The following is a 26,116-nucleotide window of genomic DNA, read 5'->3' on the forward strand; positions in this document are numbered from 1 at the left end:
GACAGACAACTGGAAGATAAACAACAGTCAGACACGGCTTACCTCCAACAATAAGACAGACAACAGGAAGATAAACAACAGTCAGACACGGCTTACCTCCAACAATAAGACAGACAACTGGAAGATAAACAACAGTCAGACACGGCTTACCTCCAACAATAAGACAGACAACTGGAAGATAAACAACAGGCAGACACGGCTTACCTCCAACAATAAGACAGACAACAGGAAGATAAACAACAGTCAGACACGGCTTACCTCCAACAATAAGACAGACAACTGGAAGATAAACAACAGTCAGACACGGCTTACCTCCAACAATAAGACAGACAACAGGAAGATAAACAACAGTCAGACACGGCTTACCTCCAACAATAAGACAGACAACAGGAAGATAAACAACAGTCAGACACGGCTTACCTCCAACAATAAGACAGACAACAGGAAGATAAACAACAGTCAGACACGGCTTACCTCCAACAATAAGACAGACAACAGGAAGATAAACAACAGTCAGACACGGCTTACCTCCAACAATAAGACAGACAACAGGAAGATAAACAACAGTCAGACACGGCTTACCTCCAACAATAAGACAGACAACAGGAAGATAAACAACAGTCAAACACGGCTTACCTCAAACAATAAGACAAACAATAGTAAGATAAACAACAGTCACATAAGCAAAAGTCAAACAACAGTCAGACAAACACAGCTTGCCTCAAACAATCAGTCAAACAACAGATAAACAACGATGAGACAAACAACAGTCAGAAAAACAACAGTCTGACAAACAACAGTCTGACAAACAACAGTCAAACACGGCTTACCTCCAACAATCAAACAGTCAGATGAACACGGCTCTCCTCCAACAATCAGACAAACAGTCAGATAAACAACAAACAACAGTCAGACAAACACGGCTTACCTCCAACAGTCTCAGCAGGCGGGAGCTGCTGCCCAGTCCTTCCTTCAGCTTGATCACAAAACTGCTGATCACCTGGTCCTCGCCTTTGGGACACGTGGCACAGCCGCCATTTTGTGCGAACACGTCGTCATTCTCCGGGATGTCGGTGTGGCTCAGGTTCCTCTCCCGCTTCTCGAACTCTTGGTTAGCCACAGTCTCGAACTTGGCGTCGTCAATTAAACTGCGTCGGCGCCATCCGCCCATCTACCAAACAACAAATGCGTGCAACACTGGTTAAAGTAATGTCTTTACAAGATCATTCAAGTTGATTCTCTCTGTCTCTCTCTCTCTCTCTGTCAGTTATTTAAAATATGCATCCGAAGGAATTCAAAACGCTGTGTGTACACAGTGCCAATGAACTATGTGTTCTCTTTCTATCTCTCTTTGTCAAATCAAAATGATCTTTATTGAGGGTAAGACAGTAAGCATATACAGCTTTTTTACATCCTGCTCTCAGAAGAAAAAAGAGAAGAAAAAAAGGGGAAAAAAAGGGGGAAGTCGGGGTGGGGAAAGTTAACATTAAAATGAACAGTTACAAGCAACAGAACACAAGAAATTCTATCGGAAAAAGAACACAAGTGCAAATAGCAAATAAACATACACATATGATGCAGACACAACTATGACATGCAAAGCAACATCCTTACATCATTAACTTTATTCAGGATGAAAAAGAGCGAAAATGAGAACGAGAACGAGAGAGAGAGAGACGACAGACAAGAACAGACAGCCGGATAAAGGTAACAGTTGAATGAGGGATGAGAGAGACAGCAAGTCAGAAGGACAGAAAAAGTGACAGACGGACAGACAGCATGAAAGGGGTCATATCTTTCCCATCAAATATTTCTTTAGTGATTTTTTATTAATGTTTGCTTTAGACGGCATGATTTTAAGGAGGATGGTAAACCGTTCCATATCGTTCCTCCAGAAATGTTAAACTACATTAATTTTATATAAATTGTTTCGGGGTCGTTGAATTAATTCCGTGACGGGAAGAAAACACAACTTAATTTTAGTAAATTCATAAAACTTGGAAAGGGTGTGTAACTTTGGTTACATCTAGAAACTGTCATTTTTATCAAAATGGCTAGAAAAGATTGTTTCGTCTCAGCTCTTAGCTCATCTGGAACAAAATAGTTTACTTAATTCTCACTCACCAGTCAGCGTATAGACGTGGTCATATATGCGAAACGGCCCTTCTTAGAATAGTGAATGATTTGCTTTCTGGATCTGATGAGGATAAGATATCTGTTCTCGCTCTCTTTGTCTTGTCAGCAGCTTTTGACACTGTCGACCACTCTATCCTCTTGGACAGACTTAAAACTTCCTTTGGTTTTCGTGACACTGCACAAGCATGGATCACGTCTTACCTGACGGATCGTACACAGAAAGTGTAATACTCTAGTGTATCTGCCTTAAAATATGGTGTTCCACAGGGGTCCGTCCCAGGTCCTGTTCTTTTCGTTTTATAGCTCTTTGTGCAAACGACTGATGTGTTTGAGGTTAGTGTCACTTGCATACCCATAAAGTGGATGTATAGTTTATGAGAGATAGAACGTGTGCGTTAAAAAGTTACATTGATGACGACTGAGAAAATGTTTAACTTTGCTACGTTTGTATATTCCCCGGAAATTCTTTTTCCTAGATCAGCAATATACTCAGACCATGACTGGTATTATGACCCCTAACACTTTATGTGATGCAACTTCAATTTTTGGCCCCTGGATGTATAAAGGTGCAAAAAGGAGGATGCATTTTTAGTCGTCGTGTGGTCACATGTGTGCATTTCGTTTTGCCTGCATTTGGGGACATGTTGACGGGCTCAGCGCGGACTTTCAATCTGGGGGTCCCGGGTTTTAATCTCGGTGACGGCGTCTGGTGGGTAAAGGGTGGAGATTTTTCCGATCTCCCAGGTCAACATATGTGCAGATCTGCTAGTGCCTGAACCCCCTTCGTGTGTATACGCACGCAGACGATCAAATACTCACTTTAAAGACCTGTAGTCCATGTCAGCGTTCGGTGGGTTATGGAAACAAGAATACAGCCCAGCATGCACACCCCCGAAATCGGAGTGTGACTGCCTACATGGCGGGGTATATAAACAAAAAAACAGTCGTATACGTAAAATGTTTCATGTCTGAGTGTGTGTATGCGTGCGTGATTTAAACCTGACTGAATGACACAGGTAACGATTGATGAGAGCCCAATGGCAGCCGTCAGTCGGCTCTACCCAGGTAGGCAGCCTGTTGTGACAATGACCACGTGTTTGTAAAGCGCTTAGAGCTTAGTCTCCAGCCGAGGATATGCGCTGTGTAAGTGTCCATATCATTCACATGTGGCTTCAACTCAGTCCATTTGACCAGTCTGTTTATATTGTTCAGAAGATCATTTTCAAGTTCTGGAGGATTATCGTCATTTGGCAGAAGTGAAGAGTCGTCAGCGAACAAACACTGCACTGCACACACACACACACACACACACACACGTGTGTGTGTGTGTGTGTGTGTGTGATTTCATAACTTAATTGCTAAATTTATGTGCACTTGTACGTGTGCGTGTTTGTTAACAAACGTTCCTAGCCTTCTGCGTATATATGCGTGCAACAAACTATCTCAGAAGTGATGTTCACATTGTGTCATCGTCAACATAGATAAGATAGCTTATCTTTTCGGTATTTCTGACTGCTAAATCATGCTTGAAATCCATAAATATTATGAAATCATGTAAAAGGGCTGTCGTTTTCCACTATTTTCAGTCGTATTGCGAATACAGTCTCCGTTTTGTGAACGACAAAGTTTCGGTCACATCTTACTCTCATCTTCCCACTCCACTATCCTTCCTTTCGTTCCCCCTCCCTTTCTGCCCCCATCCACTCCTACCCCCTTATTCCGTTCACCTCTTCCCCTTCTCTGCTTTATCTATTTCTCTATCAGACAAGATATTCGAGCAGAAGAAAAAAAGGGTTAAACGTAAACGGTAGCAGTTCTTGGTGTGATGAAGTTATGGCATCAATAGATAGATAAATAGATAGACACATAGATAGATAAAGTTCAGCTTATATAACTTAACGCGTGTATACATCGGCAAATCAAAGTTATTCATTGTGACAATAAAATATTTTTTCCGACTTGGTCTTCACACACACACACACAACACTTTTGTGCGGAAACGACCTGCAGATTACGTCTTCTTGTCTCTTTGTCGGATATTTTGTCATGTGGAATTGAAGTCTTTAAAAAAAAAAAAAGAAAAAAAGAAAAAAGAATGAAAAGAAATTCAATAGTTCCTTTGCGTGCGTGCATGCATGTGTGTTCGTCCGTGAATAAAAGCGGGGGGGGGGGGGGGGGTAAAGAAAAGGGAAGGGAGTTTTATATTCAAGTGAATGGCACTCGCGCGCACACGCCTGTACGGGTGTATGTGCGCATATGGACATTATCAAGATTATCAAAAGAGCTCGTTGTGAGGCATGTGGGAATAAAAACCTTTTGTATGGTTTATAGATTACATCGACCTGTAAACTGCGATACGATATTTCGAATAAAATCTGCTTCCCTCCTTCTATCTGTCATTCTCCATTTCCTTATCTGTCATTTCATCAAATCTGCATTACAGTGCCGATTTCGGAAAAAAAAAAGGTTCCCAGAACATCAAACAACTGGTTCATGATCTCTGCCAAACACTGCCCTCCATTCCAAATACTGGGAAATTAGACAATGATAGGACAGTCCTTGCGGGGGATTCCCTCGAGAGGGACACAGACCTTGGGCGGCCTCCAAAACTAGGAAAGCCAGGAGCACACAACTCCGATGGCGGGAATGAGATGAATCCTTGTTTATACACCGCCAACTCCTGGTTCTGCAAGTCATTACACCCCACCACCATCCCCCCAACTCTCTTATACGCACAATCCTTTCTTTCCATCTTCCTCCCACCAACCTCCGCCCCCATCATTCGTTTCTTTATTTACTGCCTTTCTATTGCGAAAGTGAGGAACTCCTGGTTGTTTTTTCTCTCGGTTTTTAAGAAATGGAGTGGAAAGTAAGAGAGGTTAACCATATCACGCAAGCGTTTGTCTATTGGTGGACAATGGGTACTCACAATCACTGGATCAGTATCAGTATCAGTAGCTCAAGGAGGCGTCAATGCTTTCGGTCAAATCCATATACGCTACACCACATCTGCCAAGCAGATGCCTGACAAGCAGCGTAACCCAACGCGCTTAGTCAGGCCTTGAAAAAAAAAAAAAAATCCGATGTAATTTCAATCAATGAATATGATGATTTGAATATCTATTGAAAATGATCCTTGATTTTAAATTTGATTTCCAAGTAAACGAACTATTTATGGATAACATTCTAGTTCACTGTGAAAGCTGTGTTCCGCGTACACATTCCCCCTATTTTTGACTCACTTGTGTAAACAAAGTGAGTATGCTTTAACCCGGTGTTCGGTTGTCTGTGTGTGTGTGTGTGTGTGTGTGTGTGTGTTCCTTGTGTCCGTGGTAAACTTTAACATTGCCATTTTCTCTGCAAATACTTTGTCAGTTGACACCAAATTTGGCATAAAAATAGGAAAAATTCAGTTCTTTCCAGTCATCTTGTTTAAAACAATATTGCACCTCTGGGATGGGCACAAAAAATAAAAAAGAAGCCAAATTATATGCAAACTGAATTTACTGTTATATTTATACTTTTTGTATTCTCTAAACTTGGCACTTTGATCTGATATTCTGACACAACAAGAGCAGTCATTTTTATCACTTTTTGTTCAAACAGGAACTTCTTTTGCTAAGCATGGAAGTTTTATTTATTTTGCATGTCTTTGGTGCAGATAGTAAAAAAGAAAAATTAATCTGTAATTAATGCTAGGGGGCTTAATTTACTTTAAACTGATCTTTCTCATCTTAAACATTGCATTTTGGAATTATACTCAATACATAAAAAGCTTGTGTGTTTTACTCTCAGTGTACAGAGCTTTCACTATGTTCATTCGCCCAAGTGGTCTTTTTCGGAAAATACTAAAATCAATACGACGAGTGGACTTTATAGAGCTGGCTGAGCCCTGAAGGTCATGGGCAAAAATCAATTGCGTACACATATTTATACATATTCAAAGCGCGTGCTCATATTCTTCGCGAACGCGAACGACACCATTTTGTTTCAAGTTGTTGACCTGCCCGTTCAATCCTACATTCAATCGACAATACACGAAAACATGTGATGGAAAATTGGAGAAGGAGACCGTTAAATATTCATTCAGAGAAAGATTTGTGAACGCCTCATCACTTACTGGATTATGTCCCAAAATGCCATAAAAATATCCACAGAATCAGTTGGAATTCACAGTTAAAAATAATAAACCATGAGAGTTAATACCCTTGAATTGATGAAACGTAAAAATTTCCAGACTTGACTTTTCTCAAAATGAAGTCCTCTTCACTTCATACGACGTTTAGAAGTACTTGTACTTGGCTCTACATGTTATTAGTTTAACAAAATACTCAATTTTCATATCAGCTTTAAAACTATAAAACTAGAATGAACATAAAAGATAAACTGAATCAACTGTGTCAACCGAGTGTAACTAAACTTGTACATCTACTAGATCTAGATCCAGAGAAAACGGCTAAATGTTGCAGTGTCATTGCGGCGATAGCCACGTCTCCTTTACCGCAGACTTAAAAAGAATTTTTTATTGCCCTTAAAGATTTTTTCAATGCCCAAGATACACCAGAATAATATGATTTAAACAGCGTTCTCACTGCGAATACCGCAATCGATTTATCGGCCTTTAAACAAGCATGTTTAAATGTTATATTTTTGAACGTCAGCTAAGGAGCCTGGATAGTGTAATGGGTAAGACAGTTTCTTCTCACCCGAACACTGGGGGTTCGAATCTGCTGTTAGGACTTTATATTAACAAATACAGAACACATTTTAACAATTAGATTTTTTTTAAAGTATATCACAAGTGAGTCTTGAAGGCCTTGCCTCTCTTGTCTGTTTATGCAACAAGTCTATGTGTGGCTGGTAGAGGACGATGTGGCGTCTTTCATGTCAGTGATCAAAGATGGCTGGTCATTAGCTGCCCACCAGGTTGTCACGTGTGGCATTCTGGGTATCAAAAGGAAATTCTTGGATACGACATTGTCTGCTGCGCCTGATCCTTACAGCCCTGACGGCACTTCCGCGGTTGGCTTTGATCACAAACCAGCCGTGTACAGTACACGACTGCTGCCTCTGCCTGATTAACTGTGAACGTGACTCAGCTTCGGTGTGGAACAATCAATTCACACGTGAGGACAACAGCCAAGTCCACTTTTGTCTCCTTACTATTTTGATCGCAGGGTTAGCTGATAACATTCCGGTAAAGTTTCTTATCCACAGTAGCCTGTTTTCGTTTGCCTTCTTACTCTGCTCAAAACTGCTTCAGGATTTTAGTCATATATGAGATCATCATCAAATCACCATGATGCTTTATGACAGCGATTCTGGTCTGAAATCTCTGGGCTCACATGAGCGTCAGCTTGCGTTTGTCCATCTGAGAAGTTTTATTATATGAAGCCACATACTGAAACTGAGTCACATAATCTCAAACATTACTGACATGTAGACACTATCGATCACGTCATTCTGAAGCCTTGCCGTTGATGACCAAAACACATTTTACAAAATCGATAGCAACATGGTGTCAATTCATCGGATGACTGTGTCCCACAATAATTACCAATACTTAGCATCTTCTCAATCATGGTATGTACAATGTCGTCAACATGAACCAATGCACCGACGGCCAAATGAGAGAAAGGGGCCATACGCGTGTTTGACAAAATACATTTCACAGACAAAATGTGAACTAATATTTTGAACTTCCGGGTGGGTGTCTCAAAAAACATTTTTCACTGCCATATCTTTGCCTCTAACTTCCACACACTGCAGCCACGAATGCGTTTTGCCGCGTTACCGGTTAACGAAATTTTACATTCGATTCACAAGTATTCGAACATTGTCTCCACTTCTGTCTTGTTTTGTTGCGAACGTGATGAAATTTGCAGCACTTCGAGGCTTTTACTGAATGAACACCGAGTAAACCGTGTTGCTTTGTTGTTGTTGTTCAAACGCAAGTCAGTATCTATACGTGATGTAGATCTGGGAGCGAACTAATTATTTTTGGTCAAATATCAATAGGTTCTCGTTCGCAAAGCGCGCTTGTGATAAAACAAAAATCTCGATAATGTCCACATATGCCTCAGTGGAGTAGAAATTTTCTCTCATTGATCATATTGCGTATGTCTATAACTAATGTGTACTTAAGTAATGTAAGATCCCCCCCCCCGCCCCCCTCCCTGAAAATAGAATATGACTGCCTACATGGCGGGGGTAAAAACGATCATAACACGTAAAAGCCTACTCGTGCATATGAGTGAACGTGGGAGTTGCAGCCCACGAAGAAGAAGAAGAAGATGAGATGATGATGAAAAACAAATATGTAAGATTTCAAATCAGAATATTTATTTTGACTCTAGTTTGACATTGAAACAAAACACAGACAGATGAACCGAGAACCACGCAAAATGTTACCTTGTGTGGGTGTATTTATTTCGTATTCATTTCTGAATATTCGTAATACCTGAAAACGTGCAATTAGTCTGTCGTCATATAAAAGTAGTTTGTTTTCTGACTGCAAAATAATCGCTCAGGTTTCAGTGGATATTTCTGCATAGTTAGAGAAATAATTAACACACCACCAGAGCGATTACAAATGCACATATGATGTGGCTTCATTAAAAATAACTTTCCTTTTTCAAAAGGCGAAATTCCTTAGATCCGGAAAAAAAAGTGTGGACTTCGGAATGAAAGAAAAAAATTGCGTTTACACTTTTGTCAGAACCGAATTTCGCATTAACTTCGCCGCGAAACTTTCCTACGTGAGTCTGTAAAACACCTAATACTTAGCTTCGAAAGATATATTAGTTTTTAACAGTGCAATATGCTGAGCAACTCCTAGCTGTAGAATATATTGTTTAGCTATGTCTTGAACAGTTAGTTCCGAAGGCGTGCTGGCACAGTATGACTGTTAATTGCTGATGTCCTGACGACAGGGGCGTTCATTCCTAAGATGTAAGTAGATCAGTCTGCTTAGCAACTGATCCACATAACATCTCCTTTTCTTTGAAGAGAACACAATGTTTGTGAAGCTTGATGCCGAGTCTGACGAAAAGAATCATTGGCAATGATAAACGTCACTCTTTGACAGTTCGTCACTATGACGTTAAATCCTTCGTGTAAACAATGACGTTAGGTTTTTAAAAACAAACAGAAGCTAAATAGTAAAACAAAACAATGGCACTAAAATTTGAAAACAATGAAGTCCTCAATGAATCTCTGCGGAGATTTCTGGGTCGCGTGGATCGCCTTGCACCTTTCATTGACTCAGGAGCAGAGCGATCTCCTGAGTCGTTGATAAAGATGTTGGGTTGTTGACTGGGAGAGGGAAGCTTCCTCACCATCTGGCGGTTCCTCCTGACTGTGCTGTTGTCCGTCTGGATGATGAGGGATCGGGGGGTAGGTGTTCTGGGTCACTGTTTTCTTTCTGGAGGTCTGGTACCCACACTTGGTCACCATCGTCGAAGATATCCCCTTTGACAACTTTGTGACGCCTGTCATAGTTGTTCTTCATCCTTTCTCTGTAGTCTCTGTCCTTCTTCTTCACATCGAGTAGATCAGGGGTTTGGGGAAGAAGTTGATCTGAGTGACATGGGACACAGGTTTTTAGGGATCGCCCCATGTTGAGCTGAGCTGGGGAATACCCATTGTGGAGAGGTGTGTTTCTATACATGAGCAGACCAATGTAGTCGTCTCGGCATTTCTTCATCATTGACTTAATACTTTGGACTACTCGTTCCACTTCACCATTTGACTTGGGATAGTGAGGAGATGATGTGCTATGCTCAAAGACCCATTTCTGAGCAAAGTCAGCGAACTCTTGGGAAGAAAACTGAGGTCCATTCTCAGTGACCATCACATCTGGAATGCCATGTCGGCTGAAGACTTTCTTGTACATTATGATGGTTTCGGCTGTAGACACCCTCTTAGACATGATGACGATCTCCACATCGCGGGAATAGTAGTCCACTACAATGAAGTAAGTGTTCCCCTTGTATTCGGAAAAATCTGCAGCAACTCTGGACCAAGGGCGTTCTGAAAACGGAGTGCCTATCATTGGTTCAACCCTGGCTTTGCTGTTCTTGCTGTATTCTGGGCATGTTTTCACCATGGCCTCAATGTCTGTGGTTAAACCCGGCCACCAAACGCTGTTGGCTGCATTCTCCTTGGTCTTCACCACTTCTTGGTGACTATCATGAAGATGACGAAAAACGTCTTGTCTCAGTGATGGAAGAATCACAAGTCATCTTCCTCGCACCAGCAGTCCATCATGCACTGTCAGATTTCCTGACTCACTCCAGTACTGTCTGACCGCCTTGCTTATTTGATGAAAATTTTTCTTTTGATGGCCACACTCAGGCTGTGATAAATAAATCTAATAAAGTACTGGGTATTATTAAGAGAACATTTACATTTATGGATAAGGACATTTTTTCAAGCTCTATAAAACAATTGTTCGACCAATTTTGGAATATGGTAATATAATTTGGTATCCCAGACTAATAAGACAGTCTAAAGCAGTTGAACAGGTGCAAAAGAGAGCAACTAAAATGATACCAGAGTTAAGAGATTTGGACTACCCAAACCGTTTGAGACAACTAAACTTGCATTCACAAAAATACAGAAGATATAGAGGAGACATGATACAAGTATTCAAGATAATTAATGAAATGGTTGACACTGACCCCTGCACCTTCTTTTCTACTAACAAACTCCATGTTACCAGAGGTTCAAATACTAACCTTTTCACAAAATTTAGCAGAACAAATATTCGTAAGTTTTCTTTTAGCTTTAGAGCAGTTAAAGGATGGAATGCACTGAATAAATCAACAAAAACAGCTATAACTATTGACCAGTTCAAGAATCTTCTAGACAATGACTCTAAATTATAATAAAACCATTCGATTTTGATGAATGAACATTTAAAAAATTTCATACGCATGTACGCAACCCTAAACTATTTCTATATTAAGAAGGGGCGTTGAAAAGCCAAAAAGGCTTTTAAAAAAAGTCCCAAATTCTGTACCTGTACCTGTACCTGACTTTGTAGGCTAATTGCTGATGTCCTGACGACAGGGGCGCTAATTCCCAAGATGTAAGTAGACCCATCTGCTTAGCAACTAGATCCACACAACACTAGCAGACAGTGATGTTTGGAGGTACCGGAAGGTGTTTTGGCTGCTCGCCGCCGCCTAAAAATAGCTCATGCAGTTGTGATTTGTCCATTCAGTTGACACAAGGGGCGGCAGGCTGGTATAACAAACATGCAAGTTGGCGTGCCATGGCTGACTGACGTCACAAAGTAACCCATGTAAAATGAAATGGGACAGTTCTGGAAATGCAGAATATCGCGTACTTTTCGTTTGGGGATTCCGGTTGTTTTTTCAAAGTTCTGAACTCCGATGTTTATTCACTCTCACCAGACGCTAGAAATAGTTTGTTGGTATTGTGGGCTTTTGAGGCAAGATGTAGCTTCGGCAGTTTGACGCAGCATATTTCTTACTCAGGTCAATAAAATCCTCGACGTTCTTGCTTCATCAAACACCTCATCCACTGACTGACCATGTGTGTGAATGAGCGAGCTCTTATTTAGTGTTAACAGTAGGTCTATTAACATATACCGATCCAAGTAATATTTTCTGCTATTCATCAGAAATGACTATTCGTAGAACTGAAAGCTGCGTGCTTGAAACGGAACAATCCCATCTGAAGCAGCCCACATTCCCGGTATTTCAGGTTGTATTTTTTTTTATTTTACCAAACACAATATAAATTTAGATCAAAGTAAGTGTGTGTGTGTGTGTGTGTGTGTGTGTGTGTGTGTTCGTTCTTTAGTTTAACGTCTTTTCACTGTACGTGACATTAGACGAGGGTAGGGAAAAAATCGAGTGGGTGGAGGGGGAGTTGGGGGGGGGGGGGGGGGAATTACCGTGTACTCATGCGAGTAAGTGAAAGTGTGTGTGTGTGTGTGTGTGTGTGTGTGTGTGTTACAAAAAGAAAATGATTGATTTAAGTTTTGTTTAAAAAGAACAACAACAACAAAATAACAATATAACATATTTCTAATGAAAAACTAACAACTGCGAACCAACTGGACTATTTAACAAGGAGTTGAAAGGTCATACATTAGCAATGGACTGCTGAAGATCGTCAACACTGAAGATGATTTCAGTTCAGGGATGTGAGGCTTTAACATCGCAGATTGGTATATAATCGGCTGTTATGTGAGCACCACAGATGCAAGAAACATTACTAACATATTTTGTCCAAAAACAATTCATTTTCCATCTGCAGATTAGAGAAATGATTTGCCTCTTATGAAAATCATTATGGTAATGTTTTCCCATGAAACCATACATTTTCTGTATGTTCTTATGTAACTCCGAGTTACCGGTGTGTTTTTCCTCAACTGAAATTTTGACCATTGCACTTTTTCTACCATGGTGTAACATTCCTGTAGTGAAAGCGAAATGTTTAAATCTAACTCCTTCGTGGAGCTTCTAACTCCTTTTTAAAAAATTTTTTTTTTAGCCAAAATGTCAACTTTTTCCATTATAGTAATAAAAAAACAACAAAAAAACGCAATGAGAAGAAATCCAGCAAAAGGTTATGTGAGAGCCTCTTAGTAAGAGTTCGTGAATCATTTCAATAATGAGTTCATACCTAACCGTTTCTTTTATAAGTTCAATAGCGTGAAGAACTGATTTAGAATCAACACAAAATAAAATCTGAAATATAGTTTTCGGAAAGGATATCATGAAATTTAACGCCATTAGAACTGCTATGAGTCCAGCTGTGAAGATGGACTTATTCTCTCCCAGTTGAAATGAGTTTTGAAAGTTAAGGTCTGGAATGTGTGTGTGTGTGTGTGTGTGTGTGTGTGTGTGTGTGTGTGTGTGTGTGTGAGTACCCGAGGGTGTGTGTGAGTGCGCGCGTGCGCGTGTGTGTATGAGAGAGAGAACTGAGAAGGTTTAATGTACATCGGCCTTTGGTCACAATACATATGACTGGTGGAAAGGGCATGTGGTAGGGGTGGAAGTGATATAGATAATTACAAACATAAATACATTTGCTTCATGAAAACAGAAAAACCATATCCCTTCACGCGTAAGTGGAAAGTTATATCTGGAAATTATACGAAACATAATCACATTATTTTATGTAACAGGTAGTCTTCTGCCTTCTGTTGACTGCATGAAAAACGTACTTGGATACATTGTATCTATGGTATACATTTGTTTTGAGTAGTGAGTGAAGTGATATTGTAATCGATTCTTTAAGAAACTTAGCTCTGAGATCGTTACAAAGCATGCAATGAAACAGAAAGTTATGTTCATTTTCAACTTCGTTACAACAAAAACGACAATTCCTATCTTGGGCAGATTTGCTATATCGATAAACGTTGTTGTTAAGGGGGGTACATTCATTCTTAACTGAGTAATGGCAACTCGAAAGAAATGCGTATCCATGTCATAAACATGTTTTTCTTCTTCGAAAACAGTCTTAAATGCTCTATAAATAGCATATCTGTCACGATCCCTAATAGTTCCACCCCGTTCTTGTATAAACCAGTCAACGAATCTTTGTTTAAACACAGTCAAGAATCCCTTTACATCCCCTACTCCTTGCTGTAGCCAAACCATAATTATCAAAACCAGTCCTGACACAAAATTTCTCACTTTTGTTACCCAGCAGTTTTGACTCGATTTGTCTAACTCAAGTAGCATAATATAAACGTTGTGAGGTAGCCTTTCCGTATCCATCTGCAACATATTAAACCAGTAACGTAGGCAAGCTATGTAGGAGTTGATATACAATGGATATCTCTCCAATTCTCCATACACCATCTTATTTGGAGTACTAGCTGAAACACCTGTAAGTACCGTTTAAATGCCATTAAGTGCACTTTCTCTACATGTTCAAGTCTGTTTAATCCCCACACCTCAGATGCATATAACAATACTGGTTGTATCTTAACATAAAAAATTTTAAAGAAGATATCCCTTGACATTTCCTTATATTTTTTAAACACTGGTCAGCTGTTCACAACAAAAGTGTAACGCACAAAAGCATAAAACAGATTCAAGAGTACGCGTATTACATTACTTAATCACTCACACACACACACACACACACACACACACACACACACACACACACAGAGAGAGAGCATGCACGAGTTACTGCTAAATGTCATCAGAAAGTAATGGAAGGTCTATGCACAGGCGTTTTCAAAAAGATGAGTTTTCAGACCAGTTTTAAAAGGGAGAGTGCCGAAGATCATGAGGTAAACTGTTCCAAATAGAAAGAAGAAAAAAACGGATAGGTTAGGGATTGTAGGAAGGGGTGGGGGGAAGAAGTGTGTGTGTGTATGTGTGGGGTGGGGGTGGGGGTTGGGGGTGGTAGGGAGAGACAACGCTGGGGGAAAATGGAAACGTTATAATCGCCAACATCAAACAACTACAAAAGTCCCATTGGACTACGCAGCAAACCTTCTGCAATAACAAATAACATATTGGAATTTTTAAGCACACATCCACAAGAACTGTCGGTGAAGTTCGGAAAAAAACATTTTATACATTCAAATATTACGTAGTTGCTGTAAACATGTTCTCTACACATGCATTTGAGATCTTTGCTGAACTTATAAAAGCGTTCAGTAATATCCCGTTCGATAATGCATGAATCTGCCTTAATATTATTGAATTACTGTATGTATTTCCCGCTTGTTGAAAATTAATTACATTATAATTTTACGCTTTGCCATTTTGCTGGTATTTCATGTTTTGTTTTTCGATCACAATACTGATCTAGACCAAACTATAGATCTAGAACAAAGTGTGTGTGTGCGTGCGTGCGTGCGTGTGTGTGTGTGAGCGCCCGAGCGTGTGTGTGTGTGTGTTTGTGTGAGCGACAGAGAGAAAGGCAGAGGGAGAGAGAGAGATGTTATCGCCCCTTGTTCATATGGGGCTTATGGCTTTAAATGAATAAATTATCTGAATCTGAATCGCCTTCCTCACCCATCCTCCCTCTCAATTTCCTTCAGTTATTTTCCACAGACAGATGTGAAGGGGGGGAGGTAGGTGGGACAGGCAGGGGGAGGAGTACAGTGTCAGACAGATGGAGGGGTGACGGGGGTTAATGGAGGGGAGGAGGGCTGTCAGGCAAACATGTGACAGCGGGCCCGCACCACACCCTGTCTGTCCAATGACGGCTACCCATCTCTCCGCTAATCACCTCACAACTCCCATATTGACACATAATTCTTGTGTTGCTCGATGGGACAAGACACACACTGAAATGTTTTAATCATATGCCTTAGCAAAAATAGCAAACAACAACAACAATGATAATAACAATGATAAAATAAAAATGATAATAATAATCATCATCGTCACCATCATCATCTTCATCATAAAATAGTGTATAGAACACCATTTAACGAAATTACGATACACCTTTCTGCAAGATGCTTCAAGCACAGATTTAACGGTGCATGAAAATTATCGACAATCGCAATATCTTCATTGTAAACATTTACATGTTCAGGGATTTTTAAAAAAAAAGGGGGGGGGGGATAAAAAATACGACCCTATTTACTTTTGAAATGCCGATCGTTAAGTTGTTCACATACTATTTTAGATATGAATTATCGGGATTGGAGAGAACGCCCAACTACAAAGCGGGGGAACTGGATTCGAGCCATTTAATGACACGAATTTATTGTCCTGTACAAGACCTTTAGTGGTATTTCGGGTGCTTGTCTTCCCGAAAAGGGGCTAAACTCAGGTCCTGTGTTAGTATACACTCATCGCATAGCGCTAGGCGTAGATTTGGGGGTATTCTTGTTTCTCAACTTCTAAGTAAAGTATCACTCTGAAATTTGGCACAAAGAGAGTAGACATCAAAGGTATGCCACACAGCAATTTTTAAGTAAATAGCTTGACTAGAATTAAAGTTATGAATATTTTTAATGTTCTAAAGGGTAGCTCCATTTCGCACTCTAGATCTCATAGAAGCTGCCTCTCTGAGAAGTGTCTGATATAACAGAGTTTCACTTCAGTGACCAGAGAGTGCAATAAACACTTTGGTAAAAAATTTATAATGTTCACTCACCACTCAATAAAAAAAGGCGTTTTTTCACTCGCAATGACAGTTCACATCTCACACATGTAGCAGGTAAAGTAATTGAGATAGAATGTCCCTGATTATCTTATTGCACTCAGCAGCCATTTTTACAATAGTACACAAAATTTGGTGTCATTATGCTGATGGGAAGTGTGTGTGTTTCGTTGCACAAATATGCATGTCCACGAAAAATGAACGTTTTGAGAAAATTGCATTTGAAGTATGGTCTTTCTCTTGGTAGACCAAGGCACAAAACAGGTAAATTTATACACAAATATTTTTTTTCTGGTGTCTGTTCATAACACGAAAAGAAAACAAAAACAAAAAACAAAAAAGAAAGCTGTTTTGGTGTTCAGAACAGTCCTGCCCCATACAACTCTCCTTCTTGTTCACGCCGCTCTTGACGCCGGATTGTCTCAATTTTTTGCCTTCTTCCTTTCTCTTTGCCCGATGTTCTTCTTGCTGCTGACTGCACTCTGGAAAAAAAAAATTGGTATGTGTTTGTGTATACATGTATGGGAGAAGAAGAGAAAGGTGAGAGAGAGAGAGAGAGAGAGAGAGAGAGAGAGAGAGAGAGAGAGAGAGAATGGTGTGTGTGAGAGACTGACTTTTTTTGGGGGGAGGAGGGGATGGGGGGAGGGGCGTACACACACACACACACACACACACACACACATTATAAACATCCACACACTCCATCACACATGTAAATCACAGGAGAGGGAGTGTGAGGGGGGGGGGGTGGGAGAGAGGAGAGACAGAGAGAGAATGAATGTGCATGTGTGAGAAACTGACTTTTTCTTATTTTTATTATTTATTTTCACACACACACACACACACAAATTCAACATCCAAACACTCCATCACACATGTAAACGAAGAGAGGGAAGGTGAGAGAGAGGGAGGGACAGAGAAAGAGACAGAGGGTGGGGGAGGATGTCAGATAAACAAACTTACCGATTCATTGCATGACGGGCAGTGGAGTTTAGATATGATCGACTGCATACACAGAATGCTGGTGATCACGTTCATGTCCGTTGGACCTCTTGTCTGGGCCTCCACGCCTCCTTTCTCCGCCACCTTCTCTGAACTATCATCTGAATCGCTCGAATCTTCCGTCTTCTTACGTTTTCCAAAGAAGCTTAACTTTCGTTCGGATGCTGGTCTAGAACCGTAAAGTTCTTTTTTCGATGTTGATGGGACAGGAGATGGTGATTTTTGACGAGATGTCGAAGGTTTGGGGCTTGAGGCTCTTGTTTCGGTTTCCGAGGGGGGGGGGGGGGGGTGGGGGGGGGGTTAGTGCTTGCCTTTGTCTGCAAAGTGCTGACTTGCTGAGCACTTTTCCTACCTCTCCGCCGCTTCTCAAACTTGTGGAGGGTCCTAAATTTAACTTTTCTTTCCTTTGTCATTCTTATCTTTTCAAAGATTGCTAAAATAATCCAAATGTTATAGTTGTTGATCGATCTGAATAGACACAGATAGCAAACGCTTTTCAAACAGGAAGTCGTTTGAGAGCCAATGATAAAGCTCAGATCGGCCACGTGACCGAACCGGCCAATCACTTCACCAACAAGCAAGCAAGCCAGTGACCCACTTTTAGGCCCTGGCAGGCTGGCTGTGCATGAATTTTCCTATGCTAATTAGGCTCATGGTGAAGGCCGTTTCTTCCTCTCCAGTTTTGTAGGTCACAAGCCATGCTTCATTGCGTCGTAGGAACGGTAGGCACGATTGAAAATGGGCAATTTTTGGATGCATTCGATCTTTTTTTCACAACTTTCTCTCACACCCACTCACAAAAACAGCTAAAAACACACACTTTGAGTAATAATTCAAACAAAACGCACACATGTAAGGCTTTATGAAGCGGACGGAAAATAGTTCTCTGACAAAATCAGACTGTGTGAAGCATAATCGTAGGAAGTTTCGGTGCACTCGTTCAAACTGTACCTCAAAGAAGGGAGGGAGGGATTGATAATGACAGTGAAGCGCGGGCAGAAGGACCAGTGGCGTGTGGATGATTGCGAAGGGGAGGGGGGTTTGAGGTCTGAGGCAGTGAGTGGGTGGGGATGGTAAAGGAATATGTTGAATACAATATTTAAAGGAATATGTTGAATACAATATTTTATCTGCGAGCTGCATTCCCATTTCAAATGATTCATGAACGACTAGAATAGACGATAGTGGCTTAAAAGCTGTCGACAGAACTGTGATGTGAGAGCTACAGATCCACTGTGATGGTTATTTGGGAGAAACGCCAATTGTTCTGTCAGGACTGAATCAGTATTGTTTTTGCATTGTCAACAGGGCGACATTTATAGGTGAAGTGCACAGAATGGTAACACTGAATAAGCGTATCCCCCACCCCCTCCAGATTCTGACATATACACACCTGGTATGGGGATAACGAGAAGACAGTAACCGAACTGAAATATGTCATGAATATGCTGCAATTTTTTATTTTTTAATTTTTTTTATAGAAATATACCCCTCCACTAACCAACTTAATTCATGAGGAAACTGGTATATATCCATCAACGTCAGAAATCTGTAACATGTATTTAATACTGGTAAAATTAATCAAACTACCAATGTTAAGAATATGCACAGGCAAACGAACTACTCTATTACGGTATAAATCATTCAATTCTAACTGGGTAACAAATGTACAGAAGAATGACTGAAAATGGTTTTGGCTTTGTCTGGCTCAGCCAGTGTTAGCTATGAGTATGGTTTAATAACCTAGATCAAAGGTCAGCTCAAGTCGTGTTCCAGGCGTATCTGGCATTCAAATACAGAAGAAAATGTTTAGTTTGAATATTTCTATTCATTCAAAAGATTTTATTCAAGACAACAACAACAACAACAACAACAAAACCAACCGTTTGTTACAAATAAATGGGACAGAGACAGCCTATTAAGATTCAGGCTGACGAAATGTAAGCAACTGTTTCCAAATGAAGAATATTTAAATCACAGTATCTGTCCATCTTACAGAAACGATTGCGAAAATGGAGAACACTTCTTATTGCAATGTATTGCATATGTAGAAACGCAAACATGATAGTGCAATAACGTCTTTCACGTATCACCATATCGTAAATAATATTTATTGTTGAACAACAACGAAAAAAGTATTACAAATGTAGCTGAATACATTGCAGAAGTAATGTGCGTCAGAAAAAAATCTGTTGATTTACTGATAAATCCCGGGATGATCCAATCAATTTCTAGTACGCGCGTACATGCGTGTGTGTGTGAGTGTGTGTGTGTGTGTGTGTGTGTGTGTGTGTTGGTCACACTATGTATGTGATGTCCGAGTATTGAGTTCTGTGTTAACCGCTGAATTGTCGCCTCCGATGAATTGTTGCCGGCGACAATTAAGCGTATTGAAGGCAAATCAGCGGTTACTTAGTAGACGCCAGATCGTCGCTGTTTGTTTTGCTGTGTGTTGATGATGTTGAAGACGAAAGGAATCCAAGGAAGAATAAGAAAGAAAGTAATGAACAAGGATGTAATGAATGAAAACGAAAAGAAAGCAATGACATAAGAAACTGCAGAGGGAAGTAAGGAAAGACAGAAACATAAGAAATGAAGGAAATGTAAGCAGAAAAGAAAAAGACAGAAAAAAGAAGAGTTAAAAACGAAATGAGGGAGAGAAATGAACGCACTAAAGAAAGAAAGAAAATAAAAAGACTGAAAAAATAAATAAATGCGACCAAGCACTATGCTTGCTTCCAATACTTGCCTCACGCACAAGCTGCATTACCTTGCCTCATGCACAAGCTGTATTTGCAGACGACAGTTTTCGCAACTAACCCACGTGCAGAATGTGTGACGTCACTCCGCTTACATCATTTTGTCCTCTTCGCCAGACAACCTACTCACAGCTTGACCAGTGTTGCATCGCAGTACGTCATTGGCTGAGCTGGAATCTGTGTTTCTGCTTCACCATAATCAATAGCTCTTTTGTCAGATCAGTAAACTACAAGTATTATATACTGGCAGAATCGTTGCAATTCCATCTTTAAGTCTATTCCATTTGTGTTTGCCTACTTTAAACTGATTTAACGCAGTTTGTAATTTTCATTGACGAGCTCGTTAAAACTGACCCTGTTCAGGTGACTTAAATTAAGATTATAAATTTATCTTAGATAACCAACACTTCATTTTATACTCATTATAAAGTAGGTGTTGAGCTCTTTCTTTTGCAACTTATCCGACGTAAATCGGTTCAGGAATCATTTAGAAATCTGTCACTGAACACCTTGTAAAAAACACAGTTGTCATCGGATTTGGCCTGATTAGAAACGATCTGCTCGCAGCACACGTGACGGTCTTTGCAGTCCGCTTAACTTGCATAAACTGGCACAGTGAGTGATGAGTGGTCATTTCATACCTGGTCAGTCATCTGACCAGAGCTGCCTCTCTCTCTCTTGCTGCGTCGCGGGCAGTGTGAGTGTGTGTTCTCACGCTAACATCTCGCTATGTATCGCTGTAAGTACTAGTGTGTAGAATGTGTTGATTTGTAAATGGTATTGTTCGACATGGTACTTGTGTTCATATGAGTATGTTCAGTTATTGCTTTGTTCAGTTATTGCTTTGACATGTTAGTCACAGCTAGGCTATGATTGATTTAGAAAATTGCCATGTCGTCATTTGCTTGGAGCAGTGTTCCATTTGACTCTTCTTAACGTCACAGTCAGTGACGTCTCTGGACACAAATAGTTTGTTCGAGAATATTCTAGTGAGTGCATATGACGCGTTCTTTCTCATTTGCTGTCACTGATGAAGTAGTGTTTCACTGATTCTCAGTACTCTAAGATGTGTGTAGTATTCTGTCATGATTACAAGATAGTGTTGGGTTTATATCAGTTACTGGTTAAAACCACCTGATATGTATCAGTCTGTTAATTGTAATTTAGTTATCATGCACTCTCCAGTATAGTGCTACATGATAAACTGATTCATTTGAGTCACTTTGACACAGTATAAGCTTTACCTAATCTATACTGTCAGTGTACTTTCACTAAATCAGCATAGCTTCAATCACTTTACCTGCACTATTTAAGTGTATTAGAAATGTCATTTGATGTCAGTGTTTGGTCTTCACACATATGCAATACCAAGTGGTAATCTTTCCATGTAATATGTATACATGTGCTTTATTATTCACTTGTGATGACATGTTGTGCTAATGACATTTGTGTCATTCCAGGCACTGTCTTCTTCTCCTATTTGTCTTCTTCTTAGTCTTCTCTTTTTATATCTTCTGTTCTTCTCCTTTAGTTTTTATCTTCTTTTCTTATGTTCTTATAACTATTGTAAATAAAACAATAGAAAACCCCATTTGTGACTGGCCTCTGTATGTTCCTGGCCTGTGCACGGGAATTCTTGTCTATCCTTACATTCAATCATCATTTAGTTTAGTTCTTTTGCACCGTACCCTTGAATAACCACTCGGAACACGGCTACATAAAGTAAAAAATATTGTGTGTGTTGATGTGCATATGTACAAGAGCTTTGTGGGATCGGCCCTATGCACCCCTAAGTCTATGTTCCCCCCTGGTCTGTATTCCCCCAGGTCTGGAACCACTGCTGACTACTATACGAGCCGTATCTTGTACAATATTATAACTTTTTCACCAGTTTTGACCACTGACCACCACTAGCCACCACTGACCACCAATGATCACTGACCACCACTGAACACATACATATCACTTCTTGGCACTACTGACTGCCCCCCGTTCCCCTCCCCAGCTCCCCACCGGAGGTTTTTCAGTATGAAGAGCATCCTCGCTTTCTGGAAATCCTGTGCTATAAATTTCCTTTCTATTGCTCTATGTATTTCTGCCTATCCTGTGCTGCAAATTTCCTCTTTTCTATTGCTCTCTTTATTTCTGCCTTCCCCCCCCCCCCCCTTCACTGTTGTCTCCTTTTTCTGCCTTCCCAGTCCATCCCCCCCCCCCCCATCCCCCACCTTTTTTTTTTGTTTGTTTCCAAAAAAGCGTTGACATTTTTTCTGTCCTGCAGTCTGTGATGTACAGTCTGTGCAATTTTGCTCTGGCGACAAGGAAGTGAAATTGTAAAGCACTAGCTGTCCATTCCGCGGTGCTACTTGCCTTTCTGGCCTTTTTTAAATGTATTTTTTGTTTGGCTTTGAAGTATTGTTTTTTTGGTGTTTTTTTCTCCATTTTTAACGATGATAAATTAGCGGAAGGGCTGACGTCCTTTGCATGGCCTAATCTATTTGCCCTAAGGAACTAAATGCTTTGGATAATGTGTCACGAATTTTGTTTTGTATGTTTATCTTAATGATTTTTTTTTTACTTACTTGTGTAAACAAAGTGAGTCTTATAAGCTGGTGTTCGGTTCTGTCTGTGTCGTTTTAAACTTTAACATTGCTATTTTCTCTGGAAATACTTTGCCTCTCAATACCAAATTTGGCTTAATTTACACACCCCGTCGACAACTCAGATCATCTTCCGATTCACGGCGGCTTCTTGCTCCCCGTGTTAAAACCCGATCCTTCGGCGATTCTTCCTTTTCTTATTCAGCTCCATATGTCTGGAACAGTTTACCTCACGATCTTCGCCACTCTCCTTCATTTCAATCTTTCAAAACTGGTCTAAAAACACATCTTTTTGAAAACGCCTATCCACAGACCTTCCAAACCTCTTCAGTTATAAGCCATGCAAACTCTTTCGTTGTCTCTCTCTCTCTCTCCCTCTGTGTGTGCGTGTGCGTGTGTGTGTGTGTGTGTAATTATGTAATAAGCGTAGTCTCTGAATCTGTTTTATATTATTATGCGCTAAATCATTTTTCTTCTTTCTTTCGTGAGTTATTGCGCGCGCGTGTGTGTTTAATGCTTATTGTAAAGCGTTTTGAGCTCTCTTTTAGGCAGGAAAGCGCTCAACAAATGTCCATTATCATTATTATTATTATTATTATTATTAAACATAGTACAAAAAAAACTCTTCACAGTCATACCAGTAATAGGTTGAAAGTATCTCGAATTTAGCCTTATTTCCGGATCATTAACGGTTTATTTCGTTGAGGCTCGTTCCAGATTCCGAAAACACACTACCGATTCCCAGTTGCCGGAACGTAGGCTATGCTTGGTAAGAAAACGGCATGAACTCGTTTTTCTTGTTCACAATTAAAATAAAAATAAAAATCTGGACAGAACACATACAGTGAAACTATATACACCACTGACGTGTTTACTGCATATGAATATTCTAATGTAGACACTGAATTAACTAGAATGAACATGAAAGAAAATTTGAATCGACTGTTTCACGGAGTTTCAGTCAGCCTTGTCTATGCTGGTCTGTGCAGATCTTGTTTTTTCTTGTTCACAATTAAATGAAAAGGAATACAAAGTCTGGACAGAACACATACAGTGACACAAACTACATCATCAACGTGTTTTCTGCATATGAATTATTTCAAAATGCATACTGAATTAACTAAAATGAACATAAAAGAAAAACTGATTCGACCATGTCGGTAGATTCACGGCGAGTGTAACTAAACTTCTCGAACGTCTATCTGGATCCAGAAAAAACGGCTAAACGCTTTAGAGTTCTTGAGACAATGGCAACGTCTCCTTTACCGTGGACGTTCTTAAATGCCCGAGATATACCAAAATAACATGGTTTATACGGTGCTATCACTTCGAAAGCCGCAATCAATTTATCACGTTTAAAATAAGCATGCTTAAACGCTAATTTTTTAACGTCATTGGTAGATCTGTAATGGCGCTGTGACTAAGATAATTTCTTTCCAACCGAACATGCTTCACCGACTGACCATCCGGAAGCTTTATAATAACAAATACAGAACACATTTTAACAATTAAAATTTTCTTTCTTTCTTTTTTTTAAATGTGTATCACAAGTAAGTCTTGAAGGCCTTGCCTCTATTGTTTTTTCATGAGACAGTTCTGTTTTTAACGCGGTTGAACATTTGTGTAGTTCGTTAGGCCTGCTAAGGCCCTGTGCAATCAGCTGGGCCATAAGCAATAATAATCATAATAATAATTTTAGCTGACCACCGCTGACTGACCACTGCTGACCATTACCGTCAACTGCTGACCACAGCTGACCGTGGACCACTACTGACGAATCATGACTGCTAACCACTGACTTCCACTGGCTACTGCTGACCACTGTTCTTCGCAAACCACCGCTGACCACTGATTAATACTGACAGCCGCAGACCACTGACCACTAATGACTGCTAACCACTGACCACCACTGACAACTATTAACCACTTCTGTCCACTTAGCACTACTGACTACTACTGACCGTTACTGACCGATGGAGTCTCCCGTCGGTCCGACGGATGAGTAGGCAGGCAGGCTTATCTGTCGGTGTGTGTCCTCATATGGGAGAAGAGGCCCATTCTGGATGCGCAGCACTTCCCACAGGTGTTGCAAGGGAAAACGTCTCCAGAAGTTGAGCCCTGCTTCCTTTGCTCACGCTTCTCCTTAATGGCCAGCGTTCTCTTCTTTTCAAACGTCTTTATGCCACTAGAGCACAGCATCCTCCAGCGACACTGGTCAAGGGCATCAGTTTCCCAGGAAGCGATGTCTATGTCACAGGCTTTGAGGTTTGTCTTCAAGGTGTCCTTGAAGCGCTTGCAGGGTCTTCCAAGTTCACGGTGGCCTTCCTTCAGCTGGCCATACAAAAGCATCTTCGGGATCCTGCTGTCTGTCATGCGGACAACGTGTCTGGCACTGGATCAGCAGGCTTTCAATGCTGGGCAGGCCGCTCCTCTCTAGGACCTGGAGGTTGCCACTTTATGCCGAGGATCTTTCGTAGACATCTCTGGTGAAACTGCTCTCAAGTTGTTGAATGTGACAGCGATACGTCATCCATGTTTCACAGCAGTACAACAAGGTGGTCCGCACAACAGCTCTGCAGGTTTTCATCTTGGTGCTGAGCCTGATGCCTTTGTTGTTCCAGAGTCTGCCAAAGGCTGAGCTGGCCTTGGCGAAGCGCAGCGTCACTTCTGCATCAAGGGCTCCGTTGCTGCATAGGGTGCTGCCCAGGTAGCAAAACTTGTCGACTGACTTGATATCTGTGTCATTGATCTTGATTGCAGGTGGAGGTGAGGCACTGGCGTTCTGTGAGCTAGCCAGCTGGTACATGGACTCGGTCTTGCTGATGCTGATGGTGAGTCCAAAGCCAAAGTCAATAATGAACTGCATGTCCTCATGGGTGTGTGCAGCAAGCGCGCAGTCATCAGCGAAGAGGAACTCTCTCATCAGTGCCTCAAACACCCTGGACCTGGCATGGTGTCGTCGCAAGTTGAAAAGTTTGCCATCTGTGCGAAACTGAATGTAGATGCCCCGCCATTACTGACCACATCACTGCTAACCACCACTTACTACCGATCACTACTGAACACTGACCACCAATGACCGCTACAGACTACCAATGACCATTGCAGATCACCACTGACCGCTAAGCACCACTGACCGCTGAGCACCACTGCTGACAAGACTACCACTGACTACTACTACCCATTGTTCCATCTTTGAAGGGTTCAAATCGTTCTTTTCATCCACATCCAAAGTATTGTAAATGTCGGAGACGGACGACTTGTATCCTAAACGAGTGGTACACCTGCACATGTTTTTTTTCGCCACTGACAACCTGTAAAAAAAATACTGAAATGTATATACGCAACCGGGAACCGTTTGAAACCAATGTGAAAAACAAAATTCAACGCCATGCGATAAAAATAACGCCATTCTAAACCCAAGTTTCGACCTGCTGACGTTATATTGTTTGCAAAGTCGGTAATGGATATGAACATCCATCTTCCGATGGCTAATTTTTTTAC

General features: G+C 40.7%; 1 protein-coding gene across 1 annotated transcript in view; it reads right to left on the reverse strand.

Moving 5' to 3' along the window:
- Positions 1–26,116, reverse strand: part of LOC143297883 (tryptophan 5-hydroxylase 1-like) — a 138,042-nt gene that overhangs the window by 99,961 nt on the left and 11,965 nt on the right. Inside the window, exon 3 of the mRNA XM_076610410.1 lies at positions 929–1,171. Coding sequence (XP_076466525.1) covers positions 929–1,171 — 243 coding nt within the window. The remainder of the gene's footprint in view (positions 1–928; positions 1,172–26,116) is intronic.

Source organism: Babylonia areolata, chromosome 23, assembly GCF_041734735.1.
Source record: "Babylonia areolata isolate BAREFJ2019XMU chromosome 23, ASM4173473v1, whole genome shotgun sequence".
NCBI lineage: Eukaryota > Metazoa > Mollusca > Gastropoda > Neogastropoda > Buccinidae > Babylonia > Babylonia areolata.